We start from the raw sequence: 20,795 nt of genomic DNA on the forward strand, positions 1-20,795 counted from the left end.
AAATTGGTCCCGCATGTGACCAACTGGTGTAGTTGACCACAGTGGGTGATGCTGGAAATCGGGCAGTGGGTGTGCAACTGGTTCATCCAGTTCAATGTTGGGTTGCTCCTTAACCATTATATAATTGTGCAGAACCACACAGGCTTTGACCACCTCGTCGACTGTTTCCACTTTTAGATTTATGGCTGATGCAAGAATGCGCCATTTAGCGACCAGAATGCCAAAGTTACACTCTACTGTTCTTCGGGCCCTGGTCAGTCTGTAGTTAAAGATCCTTCTAGTGTGGTTCAAGTCCCGACTGGAATAGGGCTTCAGTAGGTTTTCACACATCTGAAAGGCCTCATCCCCAACCATAACAAATGGCATCGGTGGTCCTTGAGTGTTGGGGAGAGGTTGTGGCGGGGGAAAATTGAAATTGTTGCCATACACACGGCGGCCCATATCCAAGTTCTTGAAAGTCTGGGAATCGTTGCCACGGCCAAAAGCTCCAATGTCCACAGCGATGAAGCGACAGTTCGCATCGGCAATTGCCATGAGCACAACAGAAAAATATTTTTTGTAATTGAAGTACTCCGATCCTGTTCTGGCTGGTTTGATAATGCGAATGTGCTTTCCATCCACCGCTCCTAAACAGTTGGGGAAATCACACACACTCCAGAATTTCTCTGCAATTTCTAGCCACATGTTCAAGGTGGGTAGGGGTATAAACTCATCCCGGAGTACATTCCACAAAGCCCGGCAGGTGTCCGCAACTATTCCAGACAGGGTGGATATTCCAAGCCGGTATTGGAAGTGGAGGGATGATAAACTCTCTCCGGTGGCCAGAAATCTGGAAGAAAAACAAACACAAAAAACATTACAATCTATTCTTTTTATGGTGTGGTTACGCTAAAGAAAAAAAGGAAAATACCCAAAAAATACATGTCAGAAAACACTAAATTTGGACTATCATTGGTTTAGATTTTGAACGTACCTTAATGTAACCAGCAGACGTTCCTCGGGTGGAATCGCTCTACGGAGCTGGGTGTCCTGTCGCCGTATGGCTCCTTGGACACGAGAAAGCAAATCCCGGAACGAGTCTTGCGACATTGGTGTGTATTCCTGGAATTTCTCCGGGTTGGCATTAAGCTCGGCATAGAGCGTGTGGTAGGCTCCACGGCTCTCATGTAGTTCGATAATGGCGTGCCTCCAAAAACGCCTACGTTGTCTCCTTCTCCATCTTTGGCGATTTCTGTCTTGCTCCCAAGCAAAAGCACAGGCAAGAAACAACTTGAAGCTGAAATCCAGGTTGAAATAAAAGCTCTCCATGCGAAGATCCATCATGACACAGGATACAGTAGCAAACTGTTAAAATTTCAGTAGCCGTAGGGTCTATATATAGAAATCCCATAATACACGCCCTCTGTAGTCCCATTGGCGTTGTCTGGTTATCTTGATTTTTCTCTTGTGAAATTTCTCATCATGCGCATCAAAAACGCAAACGCAGGAAAAAACGCATGTAAACGCGTACAAATGCGGCGGTTTTTTAACCGCATGCGTCAACAAAACGCCGCGTTTGTACGCGTTTATATGCGTTTTTTCCAACACTTGCGGATGCGTTTTAAACGCTGCGGATTTAAATGCAAATGTGAAACTAGCCTTATCCTCCCTTCTTTTGAAGTCCATTCTGTCCTTATCTACTCCCCCTCCAACCTCCAAGTGGCCGTCATATACCGACCTCCAGGCCCGGCCACTGCTTTTATTGACCTATTCTCCTCCTGGCTTCTTCTCTTTCTCTCTGCTGACATTCCCACCATCATCATGGGTGACTTCAACATCCCCATTGATACCCTTCAGTCAACAGCCTCCAAACTTCTGTCCCTTAGACACCCACACACTCTCTGACTCCATCCTACCACTGGCATCCATATCCTCACTCCACGACACAGACAGTGCCGCTGATTTCTGCAATGCCACTCTCGCATCAGCTATTGACACGGTTGCCCCTCTCGTCCATGGCAGAATTCGACGTATCAATAGACAACCTTGGCACAATAACACCACTAAAAAGCTCTGGCAAGTGTCCAGGGTTGCAGAGAGGCTTTGGAAGAAAACAGACTCGCAAGATGACTTCACTGTATTCAAACAAGCAACACTCACTTTTAAATCTGCTCTCACCTCTGCTAAACAGGCCTACTTCACAACCCTCGTATCTTCCCTATCCTACAACCCCAAACAGTTATTCAAAACCTTTAACTCCCTCCTCCGCACCTCACTGCCCCCTCCAACCTCCCTCATCTCTGCTGAGGACTTTGCCACACACTTTAAAAATAAGATCGACCAAACAAGGCAAGTCTTCATTGTTCAACCACCACAACCCCTTTGTATACCAGACCAATGCCAAAACCCCATAACCTCCCTATCTAACATCGCTGAAGGGGGGCTTAATTGTCTCCTCTCCAAATCGCACCTCACCACCTGTGCGCTCGGCCCCATCCCATCCCACCTCCTCCCCAACCTCACCACCACACTTATCCCATCCCTAACCCACCTCTTCAACCTATCACTAACTACCTTCTGCTTTCAAACATGCCACAATCACGCCTATCCTTAAAAAGCCAACCCTCTATCCAACTGCTATGTCCAGCTATCGCCCAATATCGCTGCTCCCATTTGCTTCCAAACTCCTGGAGCAGCACGTCCACGCTGAACTTTCCTCCCACCTCTCATCTAACTTGCTCTTTGACAATCTACAATCTGGTTTCCACCCCCATCATTCAACTGAGACAGCCCTGACCAAAATCACTAAGGACCTACTTACCGCCAAAGCTAATGGACAATTCTCTATACTCCTCCTTCTAGACCTGTCCTCTGCTTTCGACACAGTTGACAACTGCCTCCTACTACAGATCCTCTCCTCCTTTGGCATCAAAGACCTCGCCCTATCCTGGATCTCCTCGTACCTTTCCAACCGCACATTCAGCGTCTCCCACTCCCACACTACCTCCTCATCCCACCCTCTCTCTGTTGGAGTCCCCCAAGGCTCTGTTCTAGGACCCCTACTCTTCTCAATCAATACACTTGGCCTGGGACAACTCATAAAGTCCCATGGATTCCAGTACCACCTCTATGCTGATGACACTCAGATCTACCTCTCTGGCCCAGACGTCACCGCTCTGCTGTCCAGAATCCCAGAGTGTCTATCAGCCATATCCTCCTTCTCCTCTCGCTTCCTCAAACTCAATGTGGACAAATCTGAACTCATCATCTTTCCTCCTTCCCATAGATCTTCCTTACCTGACCTATCTATCGCAATCAATGACATCATGCTTTCCCCCGTAACGGAAGTCCGCTGCCTCGGAGTAACCTTTGACTCTGCCCTGTCCTTCAAACTGCACATCCAAGCTCTGTTCACCTCCTGTCGCCTCCAGCTCAAAAATATCTCCAGAATCCGTCCTTTCCTCAACCGTCAATCTACTAAAATGCTTGTGCATGCCCTCATTTTCTCCTGCCTTGACTACTGCAACATTCTGCGGCCTCCATGCTAACACCCTTGCACCTCTCCAGACCATCCATAACTCTGCTGCCCGACTAGTTCATCTCTCTCCTCGCTACTCCTCCGCTTCCCCCCTCTGCAAATCTCTTCACTGGCTCCCATTCCCTCAGTGTATCCAGTTCAAATTACTAATACTGACCTACAAAGCCATCCATAACCTGTCTCCTCCATATATCTCTGACCTAATCTCCCGATATCTTCCCTCACTTAATCTCCGGTCCTCCCAAGACCTCCTTCTCTCCTCTGCACTTATTCGCTCCTCACCAACCGCTTCCAAGACTTCTCCCGAATATCCCCCATCCTCTGGAATTCTTTGCCCCAACACGTACGACTATCAACCACATTCGGATGCTTCAGATGGAACCTGAAAACCCATCTCTTCAGGAAAGCTTACAGCCTGCAGTGACCCCGCTGCCTCCTCACCACTACCGAAGCTACCGCCTCACCAACACCGGAGCTCCCGCAACCCTCAACCTATTGTCTCCTTCCCCATAATCCTGTAGAATGTAAGCCCACAAGGGCAGGGTCCTCGCCCCTCTGTATCAGTCTGTCGTTAGTTTGTTTACTGTAAGTTATATCTGTAACTTGTATGTAACCCATAACTTGGTGCTATATAAATAAATAATAATATATCTATTATCTACTTATCTATCTATTATCTATCTATCATCTATTATCCATCTATTAATAAATATATTGATCAATAGAGATGGATAATAGACAATAGATAGATAATAGATAAATAATAAATAGATAATAGATAGATAAAAAAATGATTCCTAGATAGATAATAGATAGATCAATAGATATCTATCTATTGCCTACCTAGGAATAATTTTTTTATCTATCATTTATCTATTATTTATCTATCTATCTATCTATCTATCTATCTATCTATCTATCTATCTATCTCATATTTATTAACTATTTAGCTTTCTGTCTATCTCATCTCTACCCATTCATCAATTGCATATCTTTTCTGTTTATCTATGGGAAGGATGATAATGGGCTCAGGCCATGTTCACACTTTGCGGTTTTTACCGCGGAACCGAGGCGATTTTGATGCTGCGGGTCCGCAGCAGTTTCCATAGCGTTTCCATTTACATGTAAACCCTATGGAAACCGCAAACCGCTGTGCACATGCTGTGGGAAAAACCGCGCAGAAACGCAGCGGTTTAAAACCCGCAGCATGTCACTTCTTTGTGCAGAATCGCTGCGATTCTGCACCCATAGGAATGCATTGAACCGCTTACTTCCCGCATGGGGCTGTGCCCACGTTGCGGGAAGTAAGCGGTTAATGTGCGGGTGGTACCCGGGATGGAGGAGAGGAGACTCTCCTCCAGGCCCTGGGAACCATATTTGGGGTAAAAAAAAGAATAAAAATAAAAAATCATGTTATACTCACCTCTCAGCGCTGCACGCGGCCGTCCGGTCAGAGTTGCTGTGCAAACAGGACCTGCGGTGACGTCGCGGTCACATGACCGTGATGACGCCCGGGTCACATGACCGTGACGTCACGAAGGTCCTTCTCGGCACAGCATCTTTGGAACCGGAGCGCCGCGTGCAGCGCCCAGGAGATCCGGACATCGGAGGGTGAGTATAACCAATTTTTATTATTTTTAACATTACTATTGATGCTGCATATGCAGCATCAATAGTATAGGAGTAATCCCGCAGCGGAAACCGCAAAACAAACCGCGATAAATCTGCAGGGATAACCGCAGCGGTTTTGCCCTGCAGATTTATCAATTCCGCTGCGGGAGAAAGCGCAGAGGGACGCCGCAAAGTGTGAACATGGCCTCAGATGGGAAATGGGATTAAAGGGGGAGAAGTTAAACTTTTTTGTATCCTCTGAACTGTTGTTAAGTTTTCTTCCTCTTTCCTTACAGACACTGAGCGAGCGCTGTCACTCCTGGAGGGATATTGCCACCGGTTGCAGAAGCCGGAGGAGAGGCAGCTCCGGCAGGCGATACAGAAGGTTGTCTCTATGTTCAGAAGTAACTTGTTCCAAGCATTAATAGGTAAGTGGCTGTACAGGGCTCATGGGTGAGGCTGGAGATGCCCACCAAGAGCCATATGTGCTGGCTAAAGCACGTATAATTGCACTGAAGAAAAATGTAGCTGCTGGGAGCAGTGCATATAAATATATATAGGGTATGTACGTGGTGGGTGACTAGGCGGGATACTTCTAGGATGCAATGTTGGTATATTGATAGCCTGGATGGTGGTATGCTAGGTGGCATATTGCTATAGTAGCAGACATGCATAAGTGGCGTCATATTTCTATAAGGGCACATATTGGTACATTTTAGTAAAATCGCATATTTATTGGCTAATTGGGCAATAATATTTAGTTGGCATATTACTAGGATTTGGTGGTATACTTGATTTCATAATAATTGGATGGCAAAGTTAAAGTGCCATATTCAGTGACACGTTTCTAGGTTGGCATATAGAGTGGCCTATATGGGGGTATTATGCTACGATAGCGTATAGAGTGGCCTACATGGGGGTATTATGCTACAATGGCATATAGAGTGGCTTACATGGGGGCATTATGCTACGATGGCATATAGAGTGGCCTACATGGGGATAATATACTACAAAGGAATATAGAGTGGCCTACATGAGGGAATTATGCTACGATGGCATATAGAGTGGCTTACATGGGGGCATTATGCTACGATGGCATATAGAGTGGCCTACATGGGGGCATTATGCTACAATGGCGTGTATAGTGGCCTACATGGAGGTATTATGCTATGATAGCTTACAGAGTGGCCTACATGGGAATATTATACTACGATGGCATACAGAGTGGCCTACATGGGAATATTATACTACGATGGCATATAGAGTGGCCTACATGGGGATATTATACTACAATGGCATATAGAGTGGCCTACATGGGGGTATTATACTACGATGGCATATAGAGTGGCCTACATGGGGATATTCTAATACAATGGCCTGTTTGGTGATATAATAGATTGCATTCACGGTAGTAAGATACCTGGATGGCACACTTAATGGTGGCATACTACTACTCCCCCTATTCATGATTAAGGTGGTATGGCTGGTGGCCTATACCTAAGATGGCGTATGTGGCATACGCCAGATTATTATATTTATATACTTGGTGGCATATTCATAGGATGATGTATATATGGTGTTTCTCAACGCAGTGATCCAGAACACTGCCCCTCATCAGTGTGGAGTAGGAAACTGGCTATTAGGAGCAGTGCCTGGTGAAAGGCTATGAAGGAACAGATGAATGACCTCAGGGAGACCAAAACATCCAACACTGCGGAGACACCATCATGTGTTTCTCAACGCAGTGATCCAGAACACTGCCCCCATTCCTTATGGGAAATATGCAAATGCATGTAAAGTAAGCTGCGGAGACACCATCACGTGTTTCTCAATGCAAGCAATGAATAGCCAGGCCTTTCTCCGGGAAGGAACAACCACGGGAAGGGCAGCATCCAATAAAGGAGAATATCCAATAAAGGAAGACCACCTATGCCAAGCATGGTATCCATCCACAAACAGCTGTTTCGGGGGTTTTGCCCCTCATCAGTGTGGAGTAGGAAACTGGCTATTAGGAGCAGTGCCTGGTGAAAGGCTATGAAGGAACAGATGAATGACCTCAGGGAGACCAAAACATCCAACACTGCGGAGACACCATCACGTGTTTCTCAACACAGTGATCCAGAACACTGCCCCCATCCCTTATGGGAAATATGCAAACGCATTGTGATGCAGTGACCCCTGTAACAGGTAGGGGGCGCTGCATGGCCTCCCCGGTATGTGCACGGAGTCGTATTGAGGCCGTGAGAATCGACCTGCAGTGATGTCAGGATCACGTGACCCGCCCAGGTGATCCATTACTGTGGGTGTGCTTACGGGTACATAATGTGGCCAGGGTGTGGGTCACATGGTCTCCTGTGTGGGCCCTGTGTGGGTCCCTGTGTGGGTCTTCTGTGTGGTTCCTGTGTGGTTCCAGTGTTTGGACCTGAATGGTCCAAGTGCAAGGTCCTGGAAGCCTGTGCATGAGCTGTGTGCTCCCGTGTTGGAAGCCCTGGGAGGAGGCTTCCTGTGTATGCACATGGTTTGGACCTGGTGGCCTGGGTGTTGGACTAAGTCCTGAATAGCACCCAGACAGGCCACATGCCAAGCATGGTATCCATCCACAAACAGCTGTTTCGGGGTTTTTGCCCCTCATCAGTGTGGAGTAGGAAACTGGCTATTAGGAGCAGTGCCTGGTGAAAGGCTATGAAGGAACAGATGAATGACCTCAGGGAGACCAAAACATCCAACACTGCGGAGACACCATCACGTGTTTCTCAAACGCAGTGATCCAGAACACTGCCCCCATCCCTTATGGGAAATATGCAAACGCATGTAAAGTAAGCTGCGGAGACACCATCACGTGTTTCTCAACTTGCTTGGCATATGTAGTCTTCCTTTATTGGATATTTTCCTTTATTGGATGCTGCCCTTCCTGTGGTTGTTCCTTCCCGGAGAAAGGCCTGGCTATTCATTGCTTGCGTTGAGAAACACGTGATGGTGTCTCCGCAGCTTACTTTACATGCGTTTGCATATTTCCCATAAGGGATGGAGGCAGTGTTCTGGATCACTGCGTTGAGAAACACGTGATGGTGTCTCCGCAGTGTTGGATGTTTTGGTCTCCCCAAGGTCATTCATCTGTTCCTTCATAGCCTTTCACCAGGCACTGCTCCTAATAGCCAGTTTCCTACTCCACACTGATGAGGGGCAAAAACCCCAAAACAGCTGTTTGTGGATGGATACCATGCTTGGCATAGGTGGTCTTCCTTTATTGGATATTCTCCTTTATTGGATGCTGCCCTTCCCGTGGTTGTTCCTTCCCGGAGAAAGACCTGGCTATTCATTGCTTGCGTTGAGAAACACGTGATGGTGTCTCCGCAGCTTACTTTACATGCGGATGTATATATGGTGACATATTACTTATATCACACAGATGGAAACATTTTACTTTCGCGGTGTAAGTGGGGTCATATTCCTAACATGGCATACTTGGTAACGTATTTCCGTTAATTAGATGGCAAGAATGAGGAACTTTTGCTAGGATGATATATTTGGTGCCATATTACATTTGTGAGGTCACATCACTAAGATGTATACTAATTAGATGGCACACATGGCACATTATCAGTGTGGCATAAATATATTTCTGGTTTGGTGGACTATATACATGGCGGTATGTTGCTGGGATGGCATACCTGGTGGCATATTATTTGGTTGGCATAATAGACGCATTGGATTAATTGGATGACATCCATGGTGGCATATAGATTGGTATATTTCTGGCATGGCAGATATGGTGCCATGTTGCTAAGTTGGCACATATGGTGTCCTGTTACTGTTATGACACATGTGGGCACACTTATAACTTGGTATACGTGTTATTATTATAAGCTTTGTTGTTTTTTTGCCATGGAGAAATCCCTACACGTAGGAACGTTTGCCCGGGGTGCTGTCCACACGGGCACAACCCTTATATCCCACCTTATCTGACCCTCAGCCGCCATGTTTTTTTCCTGTCATGGACCATCCTTGTATATTCACTGTAGTTGTTTTAGCTTTTGTATGCAAAAATGAGCGGAAGAAAAACTGAATGTGCAGCGCGAGAGCTGAAAATATCCCTGTGCACCTGCGGGCGCTGCGTATCTGTACCACCCTGCCCGCGTCTCGTGTTGGTGCCGACACCTTGTGATCCACAAACACCTTACAAGTCAGCTGACGAGTCTGACCCAATTTCTGGGGACGTTATCTTGTGATCTTATCTCTTTTTTTTATTGCTTTTCTTGCAGTCTTTTTATTCCTATTATTGCATTTTACAATAACGTCCGTGCTGACAACCCGTGTCAAAGTCTGGTCCGCGAACTGCTCCTGGGAGTTGTAGTCCTGCTGATCATTCACAGAGGCGAGCTCGTTAGAGGTAGCCGAGCTTGTGATTTGACATTTATTGTATCTTTTCTACGCTTTTACATAGGACTGCTTGTAAAATTTCTTATGATGTACAATGTAATTGAAGGGGGAAAAGGTTTTATATCTCAAGACAGGAGAGACACTGCTCCATGCGATACAGAGGGAACCATTGGACACCTGGCAGGTATTGTACTAATTGTGCCTGGGATTCCTGCCGGGTTCCTGCAGAAATCAGAGACGCTGCACAACCCCCTTAAAGAAAACTGAACTAGCGATGAAGCCCCCAAAAGCCTTATATGGTTCTGACGCTTTTTGAATGATAAGCCAAACTATACTTTTTATTTCTGAAATGTGACTCTCCATGACAGAAAAACTGACTTTTTTACCCTGTGCTCTGGGCGTCCTCAAAGCACTTTCCGCCCCAAATAGCTCCACCTCCTTCTGTTTGATTGACAGCTCACCAGCTTGCATACACAGCCAGAAAGTTGTGTTAGACATACAAAAGAAAGTGGGGCTTGGCAGGGAATAAAGGCAGAGGCTCAGGAAGTGCTCCAATCACACCCAGAGCACTTCAGCCTCATTTATAATATGTTTTTAGCCGTTTTCTCTTGAGTTGCTCAAAAAGGTAGTATGGCCTTGCTGAAGGTTGGGAATTATAGGGGTCGTGGCCTAATTTGAGACACAATATTTTGACACCCCCCCCAGGTCGTGTACTCTTATCCTCCCATCTTTCCAAGACTGGTTTTAATTGGAGCTAAGCCGGATCCCATCTCTGTCCGCAGTTCGTTTTGAGGTCTGGTCGGGCACAATGAGAGGGGGAAGAACTTAAGAGTAGGGTCCAACCAACGTGGTCAACGTGATGACTTGAACATTTCTGGATGATAAAATGTGATCTACGTAGTTCATGTTTTTTCATATTTATTAACCGTGGACTCCACATGTCCATTAAGTGCAGACTTGTTTGTGTTTATGCACCACAAATATGGAGGATGGAAGTGATACAACTAATAGGAAGAGAAAACTTAGACAAGACAGCGTGAAGATGCACCAGATTTATCACTGAGCCTGACCCGTGGCATGTGAAAAGTTTTCTAAAAGTTTAACTAGTCTTCAAAAGAAAATATGTAAACTCGGAATTCGAGCGATCATCATCGTCATTATTCTTCATCGATCCTGCCAATATGTCGCACAGCTCCCCGTTCTGAGTAAATGCTCCCATCCTTTCAGTTTGGAACGAGTCCGTCAGAAAATCTTTTCCCCACCGAAAACATATTTTGCTCGGAGAAACGTGGGTTTATTCTATTAGATGGAGTGCAGGGCGTCTTTAACTCGTTAATCAGCTTTGGAGAATGGAAATAAACTAAAGAGGTTTATGTTGGGGGCGTTTTTATGTTTGGATTCATCTCCATAAAATATTCTATGTTTTACTTGGAATTAATGTGCCCCAAATAGCTCTAATCCCCTTATACGGCATTAGGTAAAGATTAATCTCCCCGGGGGCCGCTCTGTCTCCTATGTAAGTGGGGGAGGGGGACTGGACGGTGCTATGATGACATTGCTGTCAGCTCCCCTCTGTGTGCCAGGATCAGTCGCGGAAGTCCGGTGCCTGGTAATGGTCTGTATGACGCCTCCGGCTGCATTGGATGATGTGACCCCTATGGAGCTCATATCCTTAGATTGTGTTTGCTTCACTTATCCAGGGGTCGGACAGGCTGTTCTGGTGCTGTTGGCAGAGGTTTTGGGATCTTCCCTCCCACTCAGTTTCTGAAATTTAGTATGAGTCATTTAATAGCCCAATGGACCTTTCCCCATCAGTCCCCCAATTCCCAGTAGAGTTCTCTCTTGCTGTAGTACTTACCTCTCATTCGCTATTCAATAAGTCACAGTAATGTAGCTCTGTTTGTGGAAAGACAGACAGATTTTGGTCTAGTCACTCCATCTATCAGATCACAAAGAAGCCTTGGCCTTTAGCCTTTTCACCCTGGACTTACTCAGGCTTTCTAGGTTGAGTCCATATAATGGCTGCTGGCTGGTGGAGCAAGCTGGCAGAGAAAGATCCAATTAAGCACATCAAAACAAGAAAGGTAAAAAAAAGAAGTCAATTAAAGGCAAAGGTCAACAACTCAAGGTCATCAACTGAGCAACACATAGGATCAGGGCAACAGAGATGTAGAGACAAAACCAGGGTGACCAATAACCTATACCTGACAATTAGAAGCAGAGAACTAGGGAGTTGTTATTATTATTATTATTGTGCATTGCTCATATAGCACCATCATATTCCGCAGCGCTTTACAGACATTATCCTCACTGTCCCCATTGGGGCTCACAATCTACATTCCCTATCAGTATGTCTTTGAAGTGTGTGATGAAACCGGAGAACCTGGAGGAAATCCACGCAAACACGTGAGAACATAAAAACTCCTTGCAGATGTTGTCCTTGGTGGGATTTGAACCCAGGACCCCAGCGGTACAAAGCAACAGTTCAAACCATTGAGCCACTGTTCTGTCCAAGTAGTGTGACCTGGCTATGTTCGGGAAATCACCCCCAAGCGCCCTGCCTGGACGGCACCGCAAGTCCCAGAATATGAAACAGAACTGCCGAATTGTTGCTCCTGCATCACCTGCAACGAAGATGTGACGCCACCCGATAGCAGAAGTGGAGGGAGCCCGCTTAGACATGGATGTACCAGTCACTTAACTCTGTACCATTGTCAGCAGCTTGGCATCATGGAGCACCATGGCAGAAGTCTTAATTGGGCGAGGTCACAGAATAGCATATCATACAGCATTGGAGCTCTTACAAAGTAATTTTGTACCTATTGAAGCCCCTTAGTGTTTCCACACACTAAGATACCCCTTTCCTGACCCCCATAAAGTAAGTTGCTAACTAATGTGCCCCTAAACACAGTAAGATACCCCTACAGTAAATTCGTCCACAGTACCCTTCACATGCACAGTATAATCCTTCAGTACCACCATCGCAAAGTATGATACCCCCTCAGTGACCCCAACACATAATGATGGCCCCTATAGTCCCCCACACCCAGTATGATGGCCCCCATACAGCCGTCTAAACAGTATGATAGCCCTCTGTACAGTATGATTGCCCTCCATGCAATATAGTGGCTCTCCGTACAAAATAGTGGCCCTCCATACAGTATACTGGCCCCCACAAAATTGTCCACACTGTAAAATGGCCTACACGCATTATAATGGCCTCCACTAGCCTTCCAAATACTATAATAGCCCCCACATAGCCCTCCAAACAGTATAGTGCCCCTCACACAAGCTTCCACACAGTATAATGGCCTCCGCTCAACCCTCCACCCCGTATTATGGACCATGCACTACTATGCACACAGTATAATAGACACAGCCCTCTAAACAGTGTAGAGACCCCCACATAGTACTCCAACTAGGAAAAATTGCCCCATATAGCCCTCTAAATAGTATGATGACCCCCACACAAAAAGCTCTCCAAATAGTATGATGGCCCCAATATTAGTCTTCCAAATAGTATGATAACCCAACAATTAGCCCTGCAAATAGCATGATGGCCTCCACACAGCTGTCTAAACAGTATGATAGCCCTCTGTACAGTATGATTGCCCTCCGTGCAATATAGTGGGTCTCCATACAAAATAGTGGCCCTCCATACAGTATACTGGCCCCCACACAACTGTCCACACTGTAAAATGGCCTACACGCATTATAATGGCCTCCACTAGCCTTCCAAATACTATAATAGCCCCCACATAGCCCTCCAAACAGTATAGTGCCACTCACACAAGCTTCCACACAGTATAATGGCCTCCGCTCAACCCTCCACCCCGTATTATGGACCATGCACAACTATGCACACAGTATAATGGACACAGCCCTCTAAACCGTGTAGAGACCCCCACATAGTACTCCAACTAGAAAAAATTGCCCCATATAGTCCTCTAAATAGTATGATGACCCCCCCACACAAATAGCTCTCCAAATAGTATGATGGCCCCAATATTAGTCTTCCAAATAGTATGATAACCCAACAATTAGCCCTGCAAATAGCATGATGGCCTCCACAAAGTATTCGTATTCATTGACTTAAAAAAAAAAATACTAACATGTCCTCATTTCCCCGGTGCTCCGGTATCAACACAGCTTGGCATGCCTGTCATGAAGTAATGATGTCTTCGTGGCAGCTCCACTGAAATATCACATGTACAGGGAGAATATCAGATAAGGGAGAGTCAGCTGACGGCTCTCGCTTCCATCAGTGCTTTGAACTGTATCTGCATTTGGGATGTGGACACATTTGACAGTCGGGCACAGGGGGCGTCGCTGGCACCTGGCCCCCCAGACTCGCAGAAAAGTGGACTTTAGTAGTGGTCGCAGACCGCAGGGTATTTGGCTTATGCTGCTGACCAGGCCTGCCACTTGGGTCCAATTTTCTTCTCATAATGCAAAGCATCATTACATTACTGTGAATCAGAGGTGACCTGAGACAGCAGTCAGTTCAAATCCTGAGGTGAGAGTACTACCAAGGGAGCACCCTACTGGGGGATTTTACACATACGCAACTCAACATCGAAATTGCAGCACCAAGAAGGAAAAGTAGTGAATTATGGAAATCCCAGGATTGATAGACATGTCCATAATCTGCAAATCATGAAAATATTGAAATATAATTTTCAAGACATCTTGATTTTGTAGGGTTTCAATCTTTCTGGTAGGCATTAGGCCTTGAGTAGCGTTCACACAGGCAGTGAAGTTTTGGTCCAAACACATGCAGTTTTATTGCTTTCCACAGGTTGAAGAGCACCAAAACAAACTCATTAACATAAATCACTAGCCTTGTGCAGGTTCTAAATAAACAAAACAGACCCTGGCTATTCATAAAAGGCTGAGTTTGTCCCAGCTCAGTCACACAAAACAGCTATTGTCCATAGTAACACCAATACTTGCGGTTCTCTGCACACGGCTTGTGCAGACTCTTCTCCGAGAGTGATTTTGGCCTCTCTTCAGCTCCAGTACTCATCCAGTCTGGTCAGCTTCCCTGAGCCGACTGCCTTAGATGAACACCTAGCCTGTTTATATGCAGAACTAGCCAGGTGCACTAATCAAAGCCTGCAGAACTATAATTTAAGCCTAGCCTACCTGACATTTTTATATACCCTCTCCATCTGCCCAAAGCCGAGGGCTGGTCACCATCTCCCCAGTGCCTACAAAAGGCCACTTTACCAAAACTGATTTTGTGAGGGGGTGTGGTCAGTTTTGTATTGCCTACTTCCCTGTGGGCGTCAGGAATTCTACAGGGCTTTACATTGACCTAAGTGAGAGGATCATATCTGATAACATGAGTGTGACCTGGTAACTCAGAATACATTGAAGCCCCTATTTTTGGGTACAAATTTCCTGCCGTATTGTCTTGGGAAGGTGACAAATTTACTGCTACTTTAACATCCAGAATGTTGGCTTTTAACTGGGCTAACAAGCAAGGGTTTTCTAGGGTGCCCTTATTTTTCCAGGATAGCAGTAGATTGCCATAATATATGGGAAAGGCTTTCTTTTCCCTGGTCGGTGTACTCTATAATTCACCTCTGCCACCTCTTCTACCACTTAATAGGGCTGTCAAAACACAGCTGACGGGTGACCCAGGACCAGGGGCTCCTTCCCTGTCTCTAACACTAGGGGGCGCCCTAGATTGCCCTACACCCCGAGATAGATTGCCAGGGCCTCCACCCTTGCCTTATTTCCTGAATTATCCCTCCATCTGTTCTCTTCCCCCACCCAGGGAAGATGGGCGCTACTGTGCACCGTAGTACACCAATCCAACAAACAAGGCAACACAAACAAGGGTTAACAGAAAACTTCAGGCATGCAAAATATTTACTCACATATAGCAGAGGAATGCATCGGGAATTGGAGGTAGGGGAATAAACCAAAATAGAGAAGTATAGAGAATAACCACACATACAAATCTAGCAACAGTCACAGGTAACTCCTCCAACTCTCCTCATATGAACACCTCTCCCTCTGTTAGTCATGCAGCAAATGCTAGCTCTGACAAGGATTTGTAACAGAGCCCAGATTATAAAGGGGAAAGGAGTAGCTAACCAAGCTGAGCTGTGAGGACAGGGATTTCCAACATTGCCGTTTAACCCCTGTTCTGCTAGAAGGAATAAACACATTTAAAATGAAGGAGAAGTGCTTCTTCTCAGCGCCATAGTATGCGTAATCAGACGCTGTGGTCTTCTGGCCCCACACTCTCACGGCTACCCCGTGACAAGAGCTCTGGCCACTTGGTAAGGAACCTGTTTTTCCCGGTGGACACAAACACAAGTAGCCGATCCTTGGGCTTAAATTGTCCCACTCAAGGTGAACTATTATAGCCTTTGGATTTTTCATCTTGGGTTTTGAGGAGGTGCTCTTTTACCTGGCCCCTTATTTTGTTCTCATGACAGAACAAATAATTATCCCTGGCCCCATGTGGAAACCGACTATTGGCTCCTGGGGAACGCCATTTACATTTTCCAGAGTACTTTATACTGTTAAGTCCCTGAGCTGGGCAGTCCCGAAGGTGTCCTGGAACTCCTCGAGATCAGGGATATTGGCTTCAGGGGATGTTTCCTCTTTTTCGTCTATAGCCAGTACAGTGAATGGAAATTCACTATTTACATCACTTTGTTACCGTAGACTCCCGGCGGCATACCGGGCTACCAGGTATTACAGCTTCTTCTGCCTGCACTTTCCGACTGCACCTGAGAGCCCGTCACTGTGTGCTCCCAGCTCCGGCCATCCTAGTTGTGACCAGTGGTCGGGGTTGACTCTCAGGAGCCGGATATATGTACCCCATAAAATGTAAATGTGCCCCCTCCAAAAGTAATAATGCCACTTTTACTCCTTAGAGTAGGACCAGTGTGAAGTTTCCTCCCGATAGACCTCTATTCAAGCTTCCATTACCGTCTCGCTCTGCACCATGAGATTAGAGGCAGGTGGTCAATGGACACCTGAAGCCGGACGTCTGGCTCATAGCCCAATATTGTGCAGACGTACGCACAGAACAGACCGGCACAGGCGGCGTAATGACGTGACGTCATAGTGGCAGCTGTGGCGGGACAGCAACTCGCATCCTACAGGATGGAGAATGGTGGAGTACAGAGCTTAAGGCTTCCTGCTCCACCAGAGATCTTGGCATTGGGACCTCCATGGATCTGACACACGTTAAGTAGTGCCTTTCATAAAAAAGTGAAAGACTGCTTAGTGCAGTCGAAACGCGTCGACTGGGTCATGTCGACCATGTACATTTTGTTTTGTACTCACTCTATTTTCTTTTGAAAAATTAAAGAAAAGGAAAATCCAGTCCTGTTAAGCCGGACTCCAATTTTTTCTGTTATCACTCTCTTAGATACAAAATCGGTGGCTGATCAATGGCGACTCGACCACCAGCACATGGCTGATCTAATATGGGGGGCCACAGTTGGTCCGTGCCTGTTTTTTTTTGCAGTTCTATGCAACACAGTCCCTTTTGTGTGAATGAATCTGAGCTGCAGCACTAGGACCAGTCACGACCAAATAGTACAAATGAAGAGGATGCGGCGCTCGACGGAGTCGGATCCCAGTGGATCAGAAATTAACAGCTTATTCTAAGGACAGGCCGTCCATATCATAGTCCTATAAAACATAGAACTGTGGAAGAGAAATGTTATTTTCTTTTTAGTGATGATATTTGCATTTTTTCCCCCTGTATAATCCCAACATATTTCATATATATAAGTTCTGTTCTGTAAAAAGCAAATGGTAAAAAAAAAAAAAAATACATGCATAAATAAAATATAAAATGTAAGTATTACTATAAAAGGAAAATTAAAATTATGTAGAAACGGAGGGTTAACCAACCGGTATGCCTCCATGCTGGTTTTACAGATTGCAATAGGTGTCATAGCCACCAGGTGGCGCTCCATCACTAATGTTGATTTGTAGGACACGTTGTCGGCCTTCAGCGTTGGAAATAATCTGTTCCTAAAAAGGAGCATCGCTGTTATTATGTAATGAGGTCGATTCAGACATCAGTAACTATAAGGAATTGGAAAAAAAGACTTCTGCGTGAAGTGTTGTTATGAATGGTAGAGAAATTGCAAATCCGCCTTGAAATCAATGATTAACTATTTACGTTCTGAATGCAGCCAAAATGACCGCCCGTACTTTATTATTTAACTCGTTCCTGCAACAAGAGATTAAGCGTGCATAGGAGTGACAAATTCGGTCTGAAACTTTTTATTGTAGAAATTGTGCAGACAACACTGGGGTTACCTGCTGCTGATCTGTTCCATTTTACACTGCGAGAGATGGAGGGGGCGTGGCTTAGACAAAGGGTGGAGATAGGGGGAGGCTCCTGCTGCAGACAGTGGTTAACTAAATAGTGCCCTTCCTGTGTTATCGCTGATTGGCTATTTTTTCCGTATCCTGTTTATAGTGAAAGGGAACCTGTCTGCAAACTTTTCACAGAGCAACAATTGCAACGATGCCCATTTTGTTGCTTCTTTAAATAATGCCGAACGCTGAATGCCGAACGCCATTGGAGTCAATGGGAGTAGAAATGAGCGAATATGTTCGGAAACAATCATCAAGCATAAATTCGGCACAAATAGGGTACCAATATGGCATGAAAATGGCAAATTCAGATTCGGCGATCGTTTTCTGAAAATATTCGCTCGTCTCTACTAATAAATACTGCCACACTGTGCGCATATATAATTTCACCAGGGGGGTGCTAATAAATAAGTTTCCCTTTTAAATTTCCCTTTCTTTTTAAACATTTGTTGAGCAGCTGTCAGGGAGTGTCGTTGTTGTCTAGCTGCAGTTCTTCGAAGAGCCCAGACTTTGGCAGCAATCCTTGTGTAAATTTCAGTGTGAGCAGCATTTACATTTTCCAGTAGTACACCTGCTGAATCTCACAGCTCTGCGATAAAGGAAATGTGACAACAATAATTAATATTTTTTTCAACTTGGAAAAAAAATCAGAAATCAATTTTTACAATAACTTCCAGTTCTGTACAAATAACTTTTCAGGAGTCTCATCATTGTCCCAGACTGGATTATAATGAAAGGTAGCGTCTATATATACAGTCGATGACAAAGGATCCGCCATTCATAATAGGTGATGTCACAGCTCACCTCCTCCTCCTGTACAATGACTGATAATACCTCTATATACAGTAGATAACACAGGATCCACCATTCACAATAGGTGATATCACAGCTCACCTCCTCCTCCTGTACAATGACTGATAACACCTCTATATACAGTAGATAACACAGGATCTACCATTCACAATAGGTGATGTCACAGCTCACCTCCTCCTCCTGTACAATGACTGATAACACCTCTATATGCAGTAGATAACACAGGATCCACCATTCACAATAGGTGATGTCACAGCTCACCTCCTCCTCCTGTACAATGACTGATAACACCTCTATATACAGTAGATAACACAGGATCTACCATTCACAATAGGTGATGTCACAGCTCACCTCCTCCTCCTGTACAATGACCGATAACACCTCTATATACAGTAGATAACACAGGATCTACCATTCACAATAGGTGATGTCACAGCTCACCTCCTCCTCCTGTACAATGACTGCTAACGCTTCTATATACAGCAGGTAACACAGGATCCACCATTCATAATAGGTGAGGTCACAGCTCACCTGCTCCTCCTCCTGTACAATGACTGATAACACCTCTATATACAGTAGATAACACAGGATCCACCATTCACAATAGGTGATGTCACAGCTCACCTCCTCCTCCTGTACAATGACTGATAACACCTCTATATACAGTACATAACACAGGATCCACCATTCACAATAGGTGATGTCACAGCTCACCTCCTCCTCCTGTACAATGACTGATAATACCTCTATATACAGTACATAACACAGGATCCACCATTCACAATAGGTGATATCACAGCTCACCTCCTCCTGTACAATGACTGATAACACCTCTATATACAGTACATAACACAGGATCCACCATTCACAATAAGTGATGTCACAGCTCACCTCCTCCTCCTGTACAATGACTGATAATACCTCTATATACAGTAGATAACACAGGATCCACCATTCACAATAGGTGATGTCACAGCTCACCTCCTCCTCCTGTACAATGACTGATAATACCTCTATATACAGTAGATAACACAGGATCCACCATTCACAATAGGTGATGTCACCGCTCACCTCCTCCTCCTGTACAATGACTGATAACACCTCTATATACAGTAGATAACACAGGATCCACCATTCACAATCGGTGATGTCAGAGCTCACCTCCTCCTGTCCAATGACTGATAACACCTCTATATACAGTAGATAACACAGGATCCACCATTCACAATAGGTGATGGCACAGCTCACCTCCTCCTCCTGTACAATGACTGATAACACCTCTATATACAGTAGATAACACAGGATCCACCATTCACAATAGGTGATGTCACCGCTCACCTCCTCCTCCTGTACAATGACTGATAACACCTCTATATACAGTACATAACACAGGATCCACCATTCACAATAGGTGATGTCACAGCTCACCCCCTCCTCCTCCTGTACAATGACTGATAATACCTCTATATGTACAGTAGATAACACAGGATCCACCATTCACAATAGGTGATATCACTGCTCACCTCCAGCTCAGGAAAAACACAGGTTGGCCCTAAAGAAGTCATACCAACCCCAAAGCCTGATGGGTTTCGCCTTCTGTGTAATGGTAGGAGATGAGGCGGTAGTATCCCGGGAGGTCAACATATCTGAGATAGGGGTGACCGGAGAAAAGCTTGTGTCCACCCAACATAGGGACCTAACGCTAAAAGAAGTGTTTAATTGTTGCGCTCAACGGTAGTGCATGTGGAATAGAGGACCCACTGTGCCACAGGGTATAGCTAAGCAGCTGCCTGGTGTTCACTGGAGCTCCTGATGGTGGAGACAGACTGGGCTGCAGGTAGCCGCCAGGTACCACTCCTGGGCAAAGCCAGGTACTGCAGTTGCTAACCCCAGGGGTTAGGTACACAAACACCAATTAGGGCTAGGTCTCCGTGCAGAGTAGTAAGTTCTGGCACCTGTACAGAACAGTTACTGACGAATTTGGGCTCGGTTCAGACACGCCGGTCTAGAATACTGGATCAGGTTTTGGCTGCACTTGTACTTGTGGACAACGTTCAAGCACTGGCCACTCTGGAATCAGGGGTTTCAGGAACAGGACTGACTGCTCGGGAAC

At 45.6% G+C, this 20,795-nt stretch overlaps 1 protein-coding gene across 5 annotated transcripts in view; it reads left to right on the forward strand.

Moving 5' to 3' along the window:
• The window catches only part of DLG2 (discs large MAGUK scaffold protein 2), a 1,278,757-nt gene that overhangs the window by 56,978 nt on the left and 1,200,984 nt on the right, over positions 1 to 20,795 (forward strand). For all 5 annotated transcript variants that reach the window (XM_077298627.1, XM_077298628.1, XM_077298639.1 and 2 more), the window contains exon 2: positions 5,425 to 5,556. In XM_077298627.1, coding sequence (XP_077154742.1) covers positions 5,425 to 5,556 — 132 coding nt within the window. The remainder of the gene's footprint in view (positions 1 to 5,424; positions 5,557 to 20,795) is intronic.

Source organism: Ranitomeya variabilis, chromosome 3 (assembly GCF_051348905.1).
Source record: "Ranitomeya variabilis isolate aRanVar5 chromosome 3, aRanVar5.hap1, whole genome shotgun sequence".
Taxonomy (NCBI): Eukaryota; Metazoa; Chordata; class Amphibia; order Anura; family Dendrobatidae; genus Ranitomeya; species Ranitomeya variabilis.